Genomic DNA, 20,000 nt, shown 5'->3' with positions numbered 1-20,000 from the left:
GTGATCTGATCCTGTACTGTTGACTTTCCCTTCTACTTCAATCTGTGTTTCAAATGAAACTATTATCATGATCATTACTGGAAGTAGCAGTAGTATCGATACCAATACATGCATGTGCAGAGGTTATAGTGCTGTAAGAACATACACAACACAGGCTTTAGCTTTAGCTTTAGCTTTAGCTCTGTGACTGAGGTCTGAGTGAACACCAGAGGACCAGAGGTTCATAACCTGCTGCAAGATAACTCTGAGATCATAAACATCCAGCATTGGATATCATCAAAGCTGTGGACGGACACGGGGACACTGACGTCTGTCTCTGTGTCCGTCCCTTCACTCAGCTCTGTCTCTGTGTCCGTCCCTTCACTCAGCTCTGTCTCTGTACGTTCTGTCATCAGTTCTCCAGAGATCAGTTCATCGTGGACTGTCCCTCAGAGAAACTCCGCAGGGAGCTGGAGGAAGAACTGAAGCTGAACTGTGAGGAGCCGAGGAGCCACGCATGGTACCATGGAGCGATTCCCCGACAGGTAGAGCGCACACACACACACACACACACACACACACACACACACACACACACACACACACACACACACACACACACACATCTGAGTCACGAGTCCCTCCCTTTAAAAGCCCAGTTATAAACTTGTTGAACCAGATCACCCATTATTAGACTGCCACACTGCACACACAGTGCTTACAGAAGGATTAGAGCTCAAATAGTGGCCTCAGCAGCCGGGCCTGGGTTATAACTTACGGTCAGTGCATAAAAAGCTCTCTTTCTGTACGCTGTGTGTGTGTGTGTGTGTGTGTGTGTGTGTGTGTACAGATTGTGTGTTCCCTCTGAAAGCTACTCTGAGATGTAATCATTTTTAATAAGCTGCTTCCTTTGGCTAAACTAAACTACCTTTATATACTATACAAACACTTGCTTAATTAAAGTCTGTGACTGTGTGTGTGTGTGTGTGTGTGTGTGTGTGTGTGTGTGTGTGTGTGTGTGTGTGTGTGTGTGTGTGTGTGCATGAGTGAGAAAGAGAGAAACAGGAGAGGAAGTAAATGTGACAAGAGTGAGATGATACAAAGATAAAAACATGTACAGTTTATTAGTCAAACCAAATACTTTGACTAAAGAATTCATGAATTAATCTGACGGCTGAACTCCAGAACAGTCTGGAGGATTTGACTGAAATCTCCAGTAAAGAGTTGTTGTTTTTTTTATTTCATATTATGGACATCCTTATGGGCTTATAATGAGTCAAAGAGCACATTTCTCATATGAACGTTAAATTATAAAACATAAATGTATAAACAGATTATTTTGAGGTTGAGGCTTTAAATATCTTCTTATGTAACCAGCTGTACAACAGCCGACCATTATTAGATTTAATTAAATGTTTTCACTATAAACAAACACGGTGTCCCTGTGTGTGTGTGTGTGTGTGTCCCTGTGTGTGTGTCCCTGTGTGTGTGTGTGTGTGTGTGTGTGTGTGTATATGTGTGTGTGTGCGTACCCATATGTGATCTTCTGTGTTGCTCCAGGTTGCAGAAAACTTGGTGCAGCGTGACGGAGACTTCCTGATTCGTGATTCGCTGTCCAGTCCAGGAAGTTATGTTCTGACCTGCCAGTGGAGGAATGCCGCCCAGCACTTTAAAATCAACAAGAAGGTAGAACTACCAGTACTATTAAAGGTGTATACTGTAGTACTAACACTTCTAAAGTCCTGCGAATGAACCACAGACTTAACCTAACCTAAACCTAACCACAGACTTAACCTAACCTAAACCTAACTACAGACTTAACCTAACCTAAACCTAACTACAGACTTAACCTAACCTAAACCTAACTACAGACTTAGCCTAACCTAAACCTAACTACAGACTTAACCTAACCTAAACCTAACTACAGACTTAGCCTAACCTAAACCTAACTACAGACTTAACCTAACCTAAACCTAACTACAGACTTAACCTAACCTAAACCTAACTACAGACTTAGCCTAACCTAAACCTAACTACAGACTTAACCTAACCTAAACCTAACTACAGACTTAACCTAACCTAAACCTAACTACAGACTTAACCTAACCTAAACCTAACTACAGACTTAACCTAACCTAAACCTAACTATAGACTTAACCTAACCTAAACCTAACTACAGACTTAACCGTAACAGTTATGAATAATTTGTCCTTCAGGTCGTGATGCTGAATGAAGCGTACTCCAGAGTGGAGTACCGGCTGGAGAGGGAAGGCTTTGACAACGTCCCTGCACTCATAAGATACTACGTCGGCAACAGGAAGTCTGTCTCCCAGGTGGGTTTATGAAATACTGGACACATGAAGTGTGTTAAAGGCTCTCTGACAGGAATATATGGAAGTTAGTGTGTCTTACTAATTGGAGACACATCAAGAAAGCTTTGTCTGCACTTCCTTCCTCTGCTGACATTAACTAGATAATCCAAAGAGTTAGTTGTGGTTAGTAATCATGTAAAATGTAAAATGTTTGTGCTTCATTCGAGGTGGTGGGAGCCATCATCTTCCAGCCGATCAACAGAGGGCTGCCGCTGCGCTGCCTGGAGGAGAAGTACGGTCTGTCCAGCCACCACCGGGAGGCGCTCATGATGCAGGAGAGGCGGAGCCGGAAGCGCCTCAGCCTCAACATCACCAACGGACACACACAGGACAACACACACGCCGCGCAGCACGGGACACACTGCCGGGACGCCGGCATGAGCCGAGGCAGCCAGCTGAGGTCTCCCAGAAACACACACACACACACACACACACACACACACACACACACACACACACACACACACACACACACACACACACACACACACACACTCCAGACCAAACAACATGCTGTCTGCTGAGTGTGAATAATGGAGACCAACCTTCACTCAGTCATCCTCTCACACTCTCTGAAAGACTTAACTCTAAATCCCTTCCTGCTTTTAACACGTCCATCACCCAGACCAGGGCTGTGTGTACGACATGTATATGACATGTATAAGACATGTATATGACATGTGTACGACATGTATATGACATGCTCCATATGCATCTCAAGCCCTCTATAAATACAGAGGTGCTGTGTGTCTGTGAGCTTAATGTATGGACTCCATATCTGTCTGAGTAAAAGATGAATGTGTGGTCCAGAGTAGAACAGAACATGGAGGCGGAGAAGAAGGAGGAGTATAGGAAGGAGAACAAGAGAAAGGAGGATCTCAGCTCTCTGTTTCTCATTAATGTTACTTTTTATTCTCACTGTGTTGACGTTGTTTGTGTGTAAACATGTGTATTGATATTGTTACCCCACGTCTTCTTTCACTCAGATTGAAGGACCGCTGTGGCAGCCAACCAACAAGTCTCAATCAGGTCCAAGAGAGGCGACGCCCACTCAAGGCGCACCAATCGGAGAGCTACCTGCCTCTGGGTAAGCGAGAGGAGAGCCTGAAGGCCTCAGTATGCTTCACATGAAGTCCCCGTCAGACTGACTGACAGCGTCAGAACCCCTCTGACAGAGGAGACCGTCCATCCACAACGATCTGACAACCTCAGCTGGTTTAATTCTGATCTCCTCTTTCTGTAACACCCTCTCCTTTCGGCTCCTCGTCTCCCCAGGATCCAAACCACAGCCCCAGCGGTCTCCCGATCCTCTCCTCCCGAGCCCAAACCCCAAGTCTCCGGTCTTTCGGACGGGCAGCGAGCCTCTGCTGAGCCCCTCTGTCCCACGGAGGTCTGCAGAGCTTCTGCCAGGTCAGTGGATCTGGAAGCTGTGAAACCCAGAGCTCCACGAATGAGCCTCAGAAATACTGAAGATCATCTGTGAACCTGAATGCTGCTCAGTAACCACATTATCCACTGTAATGATAATGATAATAATAATAATAATAATACTACGTTAGTGTCGGTGGGGAAAGAAGAATCTCTTAGACTCTCTCCTTCTCTTTGTCGTTGTTGAGATGAGAATCGTAAAATTGAATTTGAAGTGAAGTAAAGACAGACTGTCCCATGGTCCACTGCCACAGAGAGGAGATGAGATATGTCTTTAATACAGACACAGAGGGAATTATGACATTTACTGATTCAATTTGGTTCCAAGAATAAACGACGGAGTCTGATATAAAACATATTGTTCATGTGTTCACAGGCCAGGCCATCAGGGGCTCTGACAGCCAGCTGTGTCCCAAACCGCCTCCCAAACCCAGCAAGGTGCCCACATGGAGGAGTGAAGGTGACGTCTTCATGTCTACTCGTGTCTATTAATGTGCTGTGTCCCTCTGTAAAGCACCGAAGGAGTTAAAAGCATGAGACTACTGACACTGTGATGTTGCTCCACAGCCTCCACAGGCCCTCCTGCACCTCCAGTCAAGCCCCTGAAGTTCCTCCATCAGCGCCGCCCCGCGGACTCTCTCGGGTCCTCCGCTGAACTTGTTCATGGTTCAGATCCAGAAGCGAGCACGGGACGGACCGATCGGCTGAGGACGAGCCCTGCGGACCCGAGGTCTCGCAGCCCGCTGGAGCGGCAGGAATCAAATCCCCTCGACCCCACCGCGGACCTCCAAACTCAGCCTCCGCTCTGCAGTTACGTGGAGAGACTGAGGAGAGAGGGGGAGGGATGGAGGGAGGAGGAGGAGGGGGAGGAGGAGGAGGAGGAGGAGGTGGGAGGGAGGAAAGGACTGGACAGAAGCTCCTACCATCACGCCATCGCCGCCTTAGAAAACACCAGCGAGGAAGAGGAGGAGGAGGCGGGGAGGGAGGAGGAGGAGGAGGAGGAGGAGGAGGAGGACAAGAGGAGCAGGTTCCAGTGGCCGGTGGAAGAGACCGAGTCGACGTTCCGGCCGGCAGACTTCGGATCTCGACTTCTGCCGCCGGAGAACAAACCGCTGGAGATGGTGGTTCTGAAGAGAGCGAAGGAGCTGCTGCTCAGCCACGATCACCACAGCATCGCCAGACACCTGCTGATGGCTGACTGCCAGGTACACACACACACACACACACACACACACACACACACACACACACACACACACACCACACACACACACACACACACACACACACACCACACACACACACACACACACCACACACACACACACACACACACACACCACACACACACACACACACACACACCACACACACACCACACACACACACACACACACACACACACACACACACACACACACACCACACACACACACACACACACACAGAGAGGACAATATAACACCTGCATGTAATTGGTGTTTTTTTTAACCTGTGTTTTGTCCTCCAGGTTGCGAGGATAGTCGGAGTGACTCCAGAGGTCAAAGGTGAGATGGGCGTGTCATCTGGTCTGGAGCTGGTGACGCTTCCTCACGGTCGACAGCTGAGGCTGGACCTGATGGAAAGGTACACGCACACACACACACACACACACACACACACACACACACACACACACATACACACACACACACACACACACACACACACACACACACACACACACACACACACACACACACACACATATACACACACACAACAGAAAACATGCGTCACAGATTTGTGTGTTTCATACCTGCTCACAGTACTTCCTGTCAGCCTTAAGACAGACGTTGCATTTTCTGTCAGCCGGTGTTGATCGTCCTCGTCTCCTCCGTCTCCAAGGCACCACACCATGGCGATAGGCGTTGCCGTGGACATTCTGGGATGCACGGGCAGCGTGGACGAGCGGGCGTCGACCTTAAATCGCATCGTTCTGGTGGCGCTGGAGCTGAAGGACACGGTGGGCGACCTGTTCGCTTTCACGGCCCTGATGAAAGCTCTGGACCTGCCACAGGTAACACACACACACACACACACACACACACACACACACACATGATTAAATGGGTGCTTTGACGGTAGTTTGAGACACTTACAGTCGGTGTGTGTTGTTGTTCTCTGCAGATCAGCCGCTTGGAGGAAACATGGACGACTCTACGCAGGAACTACACACAGACCGCCATCGGCTACGAGAAAACTCTCAAACCGTTCTACAAGCATCTGTACGAGGGCACAGGTAACACGACACTGCAACTATCAGTGGAACATCTACACTACAGCTCACGTCACTACCAAACAGCTAATGTACCGTCGCCATGTTGAGAGCCGTGTGGAAGCAACCGCTCGCTCGTAGATCTGCTCTGACGCTCCTCCTCCTCGTTCCTCCTCCCGCAGCTCGCTCCCCTCCGGTGGTCTGCGTGCCCCTCCTGCTGCCCCTCCTCACCTTGATGGAGCGTCCGTCGATCGCGCCCGAGGGGGCGGAGCTCTGGGAGACCAGCGACCAGGGCTGTGACATCATGCTGCGCCACCTGGAGGCCGCACGCGACGTCGCGCACAACGCACACAGCTACACGACCAACACGCAGAAGATCTTACAAGGTAGAACCCAGACGATGCACAAAGTCATACGCAAACACACGCATGCATATACATATACATATATATACATATATATGTATATGTATATGTATATATATATATATGTGTGTTTAATACACTAGAAGATGCAACATAGTCGTCGTGTTCCTTCTGTCCTCAGGGTTCCCGTGTGATGAAGACCTGCTGGAGGTGTTTAAAACGGACTTTCAGCTGCGGCTGCTGTGGGGAAGCCGTGGAGCTTCAGTCAACCAATCAGATCGCTACAACAAGTTCAACCTCATCCTCACCGCGCTGTCACGGAAACTGGAGCCGCCGGCCCAAACACAGACCGTGATCTGACTTCAGCAGGACATGGGGGGGGGGGGGGGGGGGGGGGGGGGGTGTCAAAGTTCACAGGAATCAGCTGTTCAGATAAATGTTTGGTTCCAGACTTTTTAAACCATTTAACGTCTGTTTAGAATGCACATTACCCACAGTCTCTGCACAAATCACACATTATTAAATAACCTCTATGAGACTTCACACACACACACACACACACACACACACACACACACACACACACACACACACACACACAGGCAGAATCTGAAACAAACAGAGCGTTTATGAATCAACATTGAGATGACTGAGTATCTACAGGTCACTACATTCGTCCATGTTTTGGTGAAAAGCACCGTTGGGTCACAGCTGACCTGTAACGAGCTTCTTAATTAAAGGGACTGATATCTGATATCTGTGTGAGAACAGAGGAGAGGCGTAAAGGGAGACGTTGGTCATCACAGCGTGTTTAAACATTCCACTTAATGGAGAACAAAGTTCTACGTTGAGACTAAAAGAGGAAACACATCAAAGTATCTCTCTATCAAATACGATGTAAGGATGAGTGAACGTACGCTGTATTAATTCAGCATCATAATACAAAGACAGGAGATAGTTTATAAACCTTCAAAGTCTGTTCATTGTCTGGATAGAAATAGATTATTTAAGAGGTAGAATTAGATCGCTGGCTACATTTATCTCTCTGTGACCTTTGATACAAAAATTAATAGTTAATATAAATATATATATATATACAGTGACATATATTAATTTAATATTAATAACAAGGTTTTTTCCCTCAAATCATCAGATCACAGACAGTATTCACTCAGTAGGAGCAGAACGTTCAGACTTCCTGTTCATAACCGTAGATAGAGGAGGAGGAGGAGGAGGAGGAGGAGATTTTTGATTCTGCATAATCGGGAATGAAATGATGGTTGACATGTGAGACTAAAGTTGTAAATATTTGAAATTTGAGCATGTTAATAATAGACTGTACATATCTTCTGTAGATGATTTTAATATGTTTTTATTGTTGTTATGAACTACTGTGGTGAGAATTAATAAACACGGAGTACGATGTGTGGCTTTACATGAATCCACGTCTGACATGTTTGAAGGTGTTCAGTAATAACTGATGCGCGCGCACACGCGCACACACACACACACACACACACACACACACACACACACACACACACACACACACACACACACACACACACACACACATCACTTCTGCTTCCTGCACCGATGAAACGTCACAGAAAACAAATCCACTTTTTAAAGCTGTTTATTATTATTAGACAATATCTCAGAAGAAGAAGAAGAGTGTCTGACAACATGTAAAGTAAACAGATGTGCACCGTAAGGAGAGAGAAGTACTGACGTTGGTTATTACAACATATACAACATGGTAACAACACATGGACATGGATGTCACTACCCTGCAGAACCACCTTGTCCCGTCTGTGTTCACTGATGAAGGACGCTGAGGTGAACATCAGGACACGATGACCCGAGTGTGACCGGCACCGCGCTCACCGCAGCTTCAGTGAAGAACCCAGAACCACATCCAACACCTCCACGCTGCTTCAGTGTCGTGTGTTTTTGCATAATGTTTAGAAACGCAGATCAGTGGCTATTATAATACTTAGCTAACAGTTGTTTTATGAATATTAATGGTAAAAGAAGAAGAACTGTTATTAATGGGACTTTTGGTGAACTTGGTCATTCCAGACCCGAACATGTGTAATGAGACAACCTGAAGGACATCTGAGAAGCCCACCACACATCTGGAGAGTAGAGTCTGCTCAAGAGACAAAATGTCCTGAACGTCAACCGTCTTCACATCGGAGGATCCTCACCTGCACCACGGACACACGTGTGTGTGTGTGTGTGTGTGTGTGTGTGTGCGCACATTTACAACCACAACTTCTGCTTCTAGTGCTGTCACTGCTGCAGTTTGCTGTTCACGCCTTCATGAGTTTCTTAACGATATGAGTTGAACACGTTTGGAAGACGTGGCGCTGGGCTGGACGTTATCCACCACTTCATTTGACATGTTAGAGACTAAAGAATTAAAAACAAGAAATCATGAGAAACAATGAGCTGCAGCCCGAACTGTGAACAGTTTGACTGTATTAAAAGAATCTAATATGCAACACGTCTCACATCAGTTATGCAGGCTAACAGCTGCAGCCAACCGTGAAGCCAGATGTGTAGAGAAGACAGAAAGCATCTCATGTCAGCGGTGCACCGGTTAGCTTAGCTTAGCATAACAGCTGGAACCTTTGTTTAATCCGTGTAAATGGGAACATTCTGTCAACGTCGCATCGTTTGTCTGAGCACAGTTCAAGTAACGACAGAACCACTCTGCACACTTCACAGCTTCAGGTCTGCGCTCAGGTCCACGAGCGGCGACTCATCGGTGGCGTTCTGCTCCTAAATAGCATCAACAGGAAGTGGAGCTTCACTCCAGCTGTGCACTTTTGTTAGTCTCTTAAAAAAAACATACAGTGACGGGTTAAAAAAATCATGCAGAACAGAAGTCGGTCATCGCTCGCTTACAAAAGGAGTATAAAAAGCATCGGGGGAGAAGGAGCTGCTACACAGAGGTCATCCATCTAGTCCACACCTCCAGACCCTCGCTCATCACACTCAAAGTGCATCAGTTCAACCAAACACACCTAAACACAATCAGCATGACAGAAGTGTTAATATGTACAAATCATTCTACGTCACGCGTGTACCAGCACACGCCTGTACACACGTTTACACACGCCTGTACACACGTTTACACACGTTTACACACGTTTACAGGAGTGAGTCTGCAGAGCCTCACAGGCCGTAAACATGCTTACATGTTGATGATACACATTCACAAAAAAACAACTCATTCAAAGTGGAATTTCTTTTTTTCTTTTTTTAATGGAGATGCACTTGAGAGTCCCCAGGGAGGAGGGGCTGAGCCCAGGTGGCTGATGGGAGATGTAGTCAGGCAGTCCTGTGTGGAACAATCCCTCTACAGTCAAACAACACGGGGCTTTAAGGCAGAGTCCGACTCCAAACACACCGGAGCTCCTCCTCCTGTTTTGGTGTAGTTCAAAAAAAGCGGCGCGGTCCGACCCGAGCAGAGCTGTGGTTCGGTGAGGGAAGACCCCCACCTGCTGGTCAACTGGTGGTGTTACAACTCAGGAAGAAAAGAAGAGGAAGAAGGAGGGGGAGAGAGAGAGAGAGAGAGAGAGAGAGAGAGAGAGAGAGAGAGAGAGAGAGAGAGAGAGAGAGAGAGAGAGCTCCTGTCTTCACCTGATAGTGCTTCTATCTGTCTCATGAGCAACAGTGAACACAAACATAAAATCATACTCATGCTTCCATTCAAATATGAGGATGACGCAGCATTCAACACACACAGACACAGACACAGACACACACACACACACACACACACACACACACACACACACACACACACACACACACACACACACACACACACACACTTGCAGTTAAAGGCACCGATAGAACGGCCGGTCATGTTTTTGGGACACATGCGACTGAATGAGGGTGAAGGCAGGCGAGAGGAGCAGAGTGGCTCAGGCAGGCAGACATCACCAACAGAGCACAGATGATGATGACGATGATGATGAGGACATTAATGAGTGCAGCACTGACATCGTTAGTGGCAGCAAATAAGGTGATAAACCCTGACATCAATAGACTTCCTCTCATGAGCAGCTGGACTAACAGTTCTACGTGTTGGTCTGAATATTAAAATGTTTTATGTTTTAACAGCTGTTTGACTTGAAAACTAAGCTCATCACAAAGGTTCCTCTGCACATGGGTTACTCAACTGCTATGTCATCTTTTGTGATGAGGTTGTTTTGGGGTCAAAATGCTAACGTGTGCTTTGTGGAGCCTGTTGAGCTTTCCCTCCAAAACGTCGACAGCTTCTACAGAAGAGACGATCCTGAAGAATTCTCACTAAACATCAAGTCCACAGAGCTGCTGCGCTGCTCTCTGCGAGCTGAAACGTTAAAGTACCACTAGCCACGCCCCGATCCGTGAGGTCACAGCAGGCGCTGTCAGAAAGTAAAGAAACAAGGCGATGCATCCGTTAATGTTTGAACCCACACAGAGCAGAACACCAGGAGCCTTCACACACGTGTAGCCGTCACAGAAGCTCCATGTTTGAGACCTTAAAGAGCAGGAAGCAGCAGGTCACAGCTAGATGTCAAGCTGCTGCAGCTGGAAGAGAAAGTGTAGAAACTCATGCGGGTCAGGAAGGGACCGACACTCAGAAACGATATTAGCGCCTTTTCTTTGGATTAATTACGAGCCTCCCTTCTTCCTCTATTAACACACAAAGCTTTGAGATTATGGACATGTGAGCATGCAGACATGCAGACCTGCCTCCTCTTGATCTCCCTTTCCCTCACTGCCTCTCTCTCTACCACCACCAACACCACCACCAATAATCAGCAATCAGCGAGAGCCCTCCACCAGCCAATCAAATCGCCCGGCCACCCTGCAGCCCTCAGGAACCTGCAGTCACATGGAGGAGAGAGCGAGTTACTACGAGACACTGGAGGCGCTGCATCATCTCACACACACACACACACACACACACACACACACACACACACACACACACACACACACACACACACACACACACACACACACACACACACACACACACACACACACACACACACACACACACACACAGGAAGTGTGTTTTAACAGAACCGTTCATGTGGGGAGAATTCACTGGTGTGGTTTAAAGGGTCGTCTTCTGATTCAATTCATAGGAAGACGGGAGGAAATGGAGGAGAGGAGGGAACACAGAGAGCAAAGAAAGAGTGACAAAGAATAGAATTAAGAGTGGAGGAAGAGAAGGAGACGAGGACAGGTAGGAGGGAGGGGAGGAGATGGAAGGAAAGGAAGGAGGTCAGGAAGGAACAAGTACAGAGGAAAGGAGGAGAGGATCGATGGAACAAATAAAGCATGACTATTTGGTGACCTCCTCTTAAACACATTTGATCAGTTATTGTGCAGGAAGTGATGACGTGATGACAGTCACAGGAGGAACCCTTTAAAACAGGACCATGTGGAGAGGTGGAGCTGAGCGTTGGTGTCCATCATGGACACCAGCATGGACACCAGCGGGTAACGTCAGAGCGACGTTCAACCAGTGACTCAAACAACGACCGAACATGAAAGACATGATTCATCAGAGAGGGTTATGAGAAGGATCCTTACAGCTGAAGTGAACTTCATCTCTTAACCTTCTGAATGTCTGGAGAATATTCATGTTGTTTACCAGAAAAAACAAAAGCAACAATGAATTGATCCTTCTAACGAGTGTTACATCTGAGAGTTATATCTGAGTTATATCTGAGTTATATCTGAGAGTGTGAGGGGATCACCTGATCATTAAAGAGAAGAAGGAAGACTTATTTAATACTGGACACTTCTCCTCCTCCTCAGGCATCATAAATCATAAATCATAAACCATCTCCTCATGTGGAGTGTCTTAAACGTCTATCGATTCTCTGGTGAACTTCATTTACATTAATAATTCAATAAATCATCTGAGTACATTTAAATATGATAGCAAAATCAATTTCAAAAGTTTTATTTCCATATTTTGTCATTGCAGTGTACAGTGAAGAGTTGAGCAGAGTGCTGCAGTGAGAGTGAATGTATCTGAGGGTTTTAGAGATGAGCGTCTGCAGGAGGAACCGATGGACTGATGGACACAGACAGACGAGGACTCTTAACACAATGCTGGTTTTGGTCTTTAAGTGGATTTGTTGACAATAATTAAAAAAGACAGAATACCGGTAGCCTCATCCGTTACGTCTGAAAGGACACACACCATCATGAAGACTCAGTGTGATGGCACAGGTCACACACACACACACACACACACACACACACACACACACACACACACACACACACACACACACACACACACACACACACATAAAATCAGAACATCTTCAAATTAAGAATCTAAAGAGCTTAAAATCAGTTTTGAATCTCTCCAGTTTAAAAAAAAAAAGAAACATAGAAAATAATTGTTCATAAATTGTTTCTAATATATTACATAAAACTTAAAGACTTTGATCGATAAGAAGTGGTGCAGCCTCGACAAGAGGCTCAGGACAGCAGTGTGGACATCTTTAACACACACACACACACGTCTCTGTCAGACACTCACCTCTGGAGCATCAGAGGACAGATGTGAGAGGGTGAGTGGTTACAGGTTAGAGGGACACAGAGGGACGAAATCAGAAAACACATGAATGTCCATGCAGGTGTCGAGACGCTGTCGGGTGTGTGTTCTCCGTTCGTAGTGTTATTTTGGAGGAAGAGAAAGCAGGGGGGACGGAGAGGACGACAGACAGGATGAGAGGACAGACCACAGTGATAGCTTCAGATGTAGGTGACGGCACCTTTGCTGTTTCTCTCCATGGTGATCTCTACGTAGGACGTGGGAACGTAGCCCTCCTCTCCGCTCTGCTTCCTCGCCCTCGTCCAGCCGTCCCCTTTGTCCTCCTCGATGATGTACAGCACCTGCAGCGGAGGACGGACAGGTCGTCTTTAAACGAAAGCAACGAGTGTCTGGACAGCTTGTTTAAAAAAGGTAGCGAACGAGCGTTACCTCGTCTTCCGCCATCACCAGCGTTCCCTCGTTCTGACCTGAGAGTCATCAAACACACACCAGGGTTAGCTTTGGATCTTTTCACAGCTTGGTTGCATCAATGCGTCTTCTCTCACTCATCACAGACAACTTAACACGTTCAGACGTTGGTCCTCACCGTCGAAGGAGTAGAGCGCTTTGCAGTGTCCGATGACGGGCAGCGGGTCGTCGTCGTCGAACTCGTCGTCGAACTCGTGCAGGTCGGGGTTGGGTTGTCCGGGCTTCGGAGGACTGGTGCGCTGTTGAGGCGCGTGATGCTCCTGACTGGTGTCGTCCGTATAGCTGCCCTCAGGACTGATGGGGACACAAGCATGATTAACAAAGACCCCTTCTTCACACCCCCCATGACCAAAGATGTGCGTTAGGCCCTGAAGGTGTGGTCAGAGTCTACCTCTCTCGGCCTTGAGGAGTGTGCTGGTGGTTGTCGGCGCTGTGTCTTCTGTCTCCTCTGGAGCTCTGCTTTCCCTCCACCTCAGATAACCACGTCTGTGAGCACAGAGGGAGAGAGGAGGCTTCTGTTAAGACCACAGGTAGGAGACCGTGATCCACACCGAGCTTCTCTTTACGTCGGTCACAAACTTGAGACCAAACTGAAGTGAAACCTTCTCACTTCTTCAGCATCTCAGTCAGGTAATCTCGGCTCTATTCGCGTCTAAAGCTTCCTTTCATACCTCGTTTTTGTGGATTTCCGAGCGCAGCTTCTCCATGTTGCAGATGGTCTCTGAGATCTTGGGCTGCAGGCTAGCGGGATCTCCCATCTGTGGGTTCTTCTCGTACACGTCCTTCATCTTGTTCAGGGCGTCTCTGAGAGACACAGAGCAAACATGCACCGGGGCTGATGTTCATGGGAACAACATAAGCACAACACCGCTAGCTTCACTGTTCTGGATACGTGTTGATGAGTGTTGACCGAGGCCCAACCTTTGATCGATCTCCTTCTGGAGCTCCTTGCTGAGCTCGTCGATCCTCTGCTGCAGCCTCTTCCTCCTCTGCTCGGGGGGCAGGTGGCTGAAATCCTCCAGAGACGGGGCCTGGTGATGAAAAGACAAACCTCTTAAACTACACACCAGTTCATGACGAGGTCAGGGAACCACAGAGGGAACGCAGATGAACCTACAGGTTCCTCTGCAGATGAACCTACAGGTTCCTCTGCACTGCTGTTGAGCCCCGCTGCCTCCACTAGACACACCTTCTACAGTTAAACAAGAAGCCTGCAGCGGCATGTAGTAGTTCTCAACATCTAAATCTAAAAATGTCAGACGGTAAAGTGACTGACGGAGCAAACCTCTGAAGACATGGTGACGTTGAACGGTAGTTGTTCTTCCTTGTTGCTTTCTAATTACGATTGTTTTGCTTCTGAGGTTACCTGAGCTGCGTTCTGGTGTCGGTGCTGAGCAGGTAAACTGCACCGCAAGTCACAGAACAAGGGACTAAAACTGAGGGACTCTATTCACAGTGTGGTGTAACGTGATATAAGACAGGACGTCTACTTGAACTGGAGACGTCACCATCACTGAAGGGTTCATAGGTTGGACACATGCAGGACTACACTGCTGGGCCTTCTCATAACTCCTCCACCCACCCACCCACCCACCCACCCACACACCCACACACACACACACACACACACACACACACACACACACACACACTTACCATCTTGACTGACCACTGGCGCATTAACCGTCACAACAGAGACAAACAACACAGCTGGTTAGATGTCAGAACGTCACACAGCCAGACGTGTTCCCAGCGTTTCCACCAGAGCATCATTGCACACCAGAGGGTAGCATCAACGTTCACTGTTCATATTAACGCATTCATGAACTATTGAATATTAATACTGCTGGTGTGCAATGATTCAGCAAAGAGGGAGGCAGAATGTATTCATTTCTCTGATCTTTGGTGTAAAAATACAATAAATCAGTTATTATAACATGTATCCAATCCTCTTCCTTACTGGATACATCTCATGATCATATTCAATAATCTCGAGGTGGAGGAGTCACGCTGACCGACAACCAATGAAGCACTGAAGCCAGCTGTTAATCTGAAGTTTGTTAAAACGGAGTGAAAGCAGAACGTTGAGCTTCAGAACTCAGATCACTCAGATCACTGCACACTGAGCCCACAGCAGAGCAACACAGCTGATGTTAGGAACACAACACTGCAACCACAGCGTTAAACACCACACACACACACACACACACACACACACACACACCAACGATCACCAAGGATCCTCCATCTCGTGACTGAAGCAAAACTCTGTTCATGAGTGAAAGGAGAGAGCGGCATACACCAAAAGAGAGAGAGAGAGAGAGAGAGAGAGAGAGAGAGAGAGAGAGAGAGAGAGAGAGAGAGAGAGAGAGAGAGAGCGGGAATAAGAGAGAGAAGGTGAGAGAGAGAAGCAACCCAAGAGAGACAAAGACAGGAGAGAGAGAGAAACAACATGGTGTCTGCAAGGTCCACCGACCTCAAATGAATGGTTACATTTCAAAAATATGAATCAAATGAGATCTATGAGAGCAGAAATCTCTTTGAGATTAATAAAACATTTAAAGTCATACTGTCTTACATTGCAGACACCCTGTCGAAGAAATGTAAAAAACCAAAATCATATCAACCTGTCAATCAAACACACTGGAACACTACTTCCTGTCTCACCCCTCTCGTCAGGCCCCTCAAATTCTGGGGGATTCTGGGTACTGTAGTCTTTATCTCAGACAGATAGTGGCTCACTAAGTCAGCTCTGGACCGGGATGGAGGAAAAATGTGGGAGGTCGACCGGGGCCGGGAGGAGGAAGAGGAAGGGGAGGAGGAGGAGGAGGAGGAGGGGGGTGGAGGAGGGAGGGAGGAAGGGGACTGGTGGGGGAGGGGAGAGAGGACAAAGCCAGAGGTCAGGACGACACATTGTTCATCATCAAAGCATTCAGGTTTACATGGAGAAGATTCACAGGACTCGTCTGTGACTCGTCTGTGACTCGTCTGTGACTCGTCTTCGTTTGATTAGTGTGTGTGTGGAGCCGACAGGAAGTCATCCACTGAGGACTCATTACAGACGTATGTTCTCTTACTACAGCTATGTTCATATGTTCCTACATGAACACATGAGATCAGTCTGAGGTACTGCACATGAGGTATTGATGTATTTACGTTTTTGAGAGGGGGCGGGGTTCCGTCAGAAAAAAAGGTGATGTCACATACTCCTACGTACCAATCAAAGTTGAGCAATATTCAAATAAATGTAAACTGACCCAGACACACAAACGCCTCCTGATACCGCGAGGCAGCTGACGACGGAGACAATGATTAACCGACGCGGTGTTTATGGAGAGGGGCAAGGTCCACGAAGTGTATCGGGGAACAGATTTGAGAGTATCGTTGACTGAGGAGCAGAGAGTCATAAAACAGGAGAGCTGCAGGACGGTGCTCCCATCCAGCTGCAGGGCGGAGAACTGTTGCTGCAGCGCTGACTGTACAGAGTCTGTGAGGAGGTGAACGCTACACTACCGGACCATCAACCAGCTGGTCACGTCTACATCTGCAGAGCATATTTAGGATCACATTGGCTGTAAAGGGTCTACTGTCCATAGTAACACCTAATCACCTTCATCTTCTCAGCTAGAACGCGACGCTGTCGGTCTCTAGATCGACGTTCAAGTCATTCTTTAAAAAAAGTTGTGTTTTCTGTCACTTCCTCAGATCAGAATGCAACAACCACCCAAACACGACGAGCACCCTTCAGTCCCCGTACCTTAGGTTTCTTCCCAAACAGCCACAGCTTGTTCTTGGTTCTGCTCATTGGGTGCTTTGGGTCGGTTCGCGACCCGGGGGCCCCGTCTCTCTCTCTGTCTCGGTCTCGGTCTCGGTCTCCTTTGGGCGTGTTGCTGATCGTCCCGTCGGATCCGGTTCTGCTCAAATTCTGACTGAAGTCCTCAAAGGGGAAGTCGCCTGGAGGTTCGAAGCCCGACTTGAAGGACTCCACGACGATGACTGAATCCTGGGAAGAAGGGAGGAGAGACAGATGAGCGGTGGGAGACAGAGAGAGAGACGCTTCTCCCGCCGTCCTTTCATCCGTCCTGCGCTGCACTACGCACCCTTCTCATGTCCACAGCCTTGGCAGCAGAAACCATTCCTTCCAGACATTTGGAGACGATGGGGATGACTCTCCGCTCCGCCTCAGCGAAGCTCCGGTACGTCTCCCCGAGCTTCACCGTTCGACGTTCGTCCATGTCCTGCAAATTCTGTGACGGGGAGCGGAGGAATCGGAACAAACACCATGAACAAAGTGCTCAGACCGACACTTCAGCGCTGACGCCAAGTCACTTCATCAGTGCCGGTTTGCTCTACCTTGAAGATGTGCGGGATGGCGTTGTTGAAATGTTTCCACTGCTCCGCGTTGAAGTTCTGCAGCTGAGCGGCGTACTCATTCTTGCTCTCGTCGGCCATGTGAGTGCGCAGGTAGAACTGGGATTTGGCCTGAACGATTACAGAAAGCACAAAACGACAGAACCGTCAACAGAACCTCAACCACCTGTCGTGTGTCCAACGCGACCACAGTGCACTTAAGAGACACTCTGAGCCCAACGGAACGGATGAAATGCATTGAGCAGAGATTATGCTTTTGATTCGGTTTGTTTCTGTTCTGCAGGATTACAGAAACACTACCGGCCCGATATCCATGAAACTCTGTGGAAGGGTGCATTGTGGGTAAAGGAAAGAGACATTTCATGTTGGAGCACATCCCAATCACACACACATCATCTTTCACTTCTGTTAACATTGAGAAATAGGGCTCAGAGTGCCCTTCTAGTTTCCACAGACGGTGCCTCATCTCAAACACGGCTTAGTGGGCACCGCGTTATTTTCCTTCAAGCTTGAACTTAATCCACCTCGTCTAATTATACAGTGAGTGTGGAGGGAACAGGGAGCTACGGTATCATTTCACAGGCATCAATTATACACGACTAACTGTAAGGGAAACTAAATGTGAGGCAAAGTTTAGCTGACATTCTACCGTCAGATGAGAAGTGTTTAGCGAGGGCTCATCCAGTGCTTGGGTCATGCGCTCGCTGCAGACTGAACGTAGCCATGCTGGTAGAAGACAGGAGGAGCTCACTGCAGGAATGTGGAAGGCGGGACTTCCTACCTTCTCCACCTCTGACTTGGTGGCGTTGATGTCATTATCTAAGCGGTCGTAGGTGATCTGGGATTTCTCTGCTTCTTTACACTCTCTCTCAAACTTCCTTTTACTCTGAAAAGACACAAAAGACAGAAAAAGAAAAGGTGGCATAATGTCAGACATATCAAGAACTCACGGCACAACCTCTTCATCACAATGTCTCTGTGTGTCGTCACTCATCCCTCAGTGAGGGAGATGAATCAGCAGAGAGAAGGTTTACTTCCTGCCAGCCCATCTGGGTCACATTAGCAGTGAAGGAAACAGTGAATCGCTGAGACAGTCCAGTCACCAAGTCGTCTGGATTACAGTTTACATGTTGTTCTTAGTCATGCAGATCACACAATGAAACGAAGGAACTCAGCTCACGGGCTCCAGGCCAGGAACTGTAACTGGGCGTGTTCTATTAAAATGTAAATTCAACAAGCAGCAATTAGCTGTTCAGCTCTTATGGAACTGTGCTGGTTAATTATAGGTGGTCTAATGAGCAGATTGTTATCTGATAACTGAGCAAATGCAATTATAAGACCTCAGACGTGAACAAGCTGAATCACTCGGGAGCCTTTTAGGAGCCAAATGGAAGATTGCAGAGGGTTAACTGTGGTCTCACACGTATTACACACACACACACACACACACACACACACACACACACACACACACACACACACACACACACCACGGCCTCTGTGTGTATGTGTGTGTGTGTGTGTGTGTGTGTGTGTGTGTGTGTGTGTGTGTGTGTGTGTGGGGGGGGGGGGTCCTACAGTTCCTTTGTTAGCATTTCTTGCATTCTTTGTGTAAACAAGTATGAGACGAGTACAGCTGGCTGAATATTTACACTGAACTCTCTCCTCACTTACGTTGTCCATCAGTTTCCAGCAGTGATCCAAATGCTGCTGAGCCTTCCTGCCCTCCTGTAGGTGCTGCTCACACACACACACACACACACACACACACACACACACACACACACACACACACACACACACACACACACACACACACACACACACACACACACACACACACACGTCCAGTGAGTATAGCAGTAAAATAACACATTTAGACTTAACGGCACTGAAAACTTGTTATTCATTACATCATCAGGAAGCTGGTGATCATAGTACTTATTAGCTTTTTACAGAGCTCCAAAAACAGCTGGTCAGTAGACCTTCAGCTGGGTCTGTTTGGACCAGATCCTGTTCCTGTGGTCAAGAATAAAGAAGACTGTCTGAAAACAGCAGCATGTGCATCGAGTGTTTGACGCTTTACAGGAAGAGGGCGCTGTTCTGCCGAAGCACATTGATCTCCAATGTTTCACAGCTTATGGCATCAGCAGATGGTGGAAGTAAAAAAC

At 47.6% G+C, this 20,000-nt stretch overlaps 2 protein-coding genes across 5 annotated transcripts in view; one reads left to right on the top strand and one right to left on the bottom strand.

Annotated features, from left to right (window-relative positions):
- Positions 1-7,836, top strand: part of bcar3 (BCAR3 adaptor protein, NSP family member) — a 15,069-nt gene extending 7,233 nt beyond the window's left edge. For both annotated transcript variants that reach the window (XM_068725061.1, XM_068725062.1), the window contains exons 2-14: positions 396-524; positions 1,540-1,665; positions 2,196-2,312; positions 2,519-2,751; positions 3,338-3,438; positions 3,627-3,761; positions 4,156-4,239; positions 4,347-4,984; positions 5,290-5,405; positions 5,667-5,838; positions 5,949-6,060; positions 6,219-6,422; positions 6,583-7,836. In XM_068725061.1, coding sequence (XP_068581162.1) covers positions 396-524; positions 1,540-1,665; positions 2,196-2,312; positions 2,519-2,751; positions 3,338-3,438; positions 3,627-3,761; positions 4,156-4,239; positions 4,347-4,984; positions 5,290-5,405; positions 5,667-5,838; positions 5,949-6,060; positions 6,219-6,422; positions 6,583-6,761 — 2,346 coding nt within the window. In that variant the 3' untranslated portion in view covers positions 6,762-7,836. The remainder of the gene's footprint in view (positions 1-395; positions 525-1,539; positions 1,666-2,195; positions 2,313-2,518; positions 2,752-3,337; positions 3,439-3,626; positions 3,762-4,155; positions 4,240-4,346; positions 4,985-5,289; positions 5,406-5,666; positions 5,839-5,948; positions 6,061-6,218; positions 6,423-6,582) is intronic.
- Positions 7,837-8,021: 185 nt separating this feature from the next.
- The window catches only part of fnbp1l (formin binding protein 1-like), a 28,250-nt gene continuing 16,271 nt past the window's right edge, over positions 8,022-20,000 (bottom strand). Inside the window, exons 5-17 of one of the 3 annotated variants that reach the window (XM_068725064.1) lie at positions 19,504-19,566; positions 18,611-18,715; positions 17,812-17,940; positions 17,559-17,705; positions 17,216-17,461; positions 16,126-16,323; positions 14,380-14,489; positions 14,130-14,262; positions 13,850-13,944; positions 13,577-13,752; positions 13,420-13,457; positions 13,211-13,331; positions 8,022-11,288 (exon numbers count right to left, since the gene is read on the bottom strand). In XM_068725064.1, coding sequence (XP_068581165.1) covers positions 11,281-11,288; positions 13,211-13,331; positions 13,420-13,457; positions 13,577-13,752; positions 13,850-13,944; positions 14,130-14,262; positions 14,380-14,489; positions 16,126-16,323; positions 17,216-17,461; positions 17,559-17,705; positions 17,812-17,940; positions 18,611-18,715; positions 19,504-19,566 — 1,569 coding nt within the window. In that variant the 3' untranslated portion in view covers positions 8,022-11,280. Of the gene's footprint in view, positions 11,289-12,368; positions 13,332-13,419; positions 13,458-13,576; positions 13,753-13,849; positions 13,945-14,129; positions 14,263-14,379; positions 14,490-16,125; positions 16,324-17,215; positions 17,462-17,558; positions 17,706-17,811; positions 17,941-18,610; positions 18,716-19,503; positions 19,567-20,000 lie in introns of those variants that run through there. The other 2 variants (XM_068725063.1, XM_068725065.1) reach the window with 2 other exon arrangements.

Source organism: Cebidichthys violaceus, unplaced genomic scaffold (genome assembly GCF_023349555.1).
Source record: "Cebidichthys violaceus isolate CVI_PGR_0920_01 unplaced genomic scaffold, fCebVio1.0.p SCAF_33, whole genome shotgun sequence".
NCBI classification, from domain to species: Eukaryota; Metazoa; Chordata; class Actinopteri; order Perciformes; family Stichaeidae; genus Cebidichthys; species Cebidichthys violaceus.
Note: the sequence above shows the minus strand (reverse complement) of the source record. Positions and strands in the feature narration are given on the sequence as shown.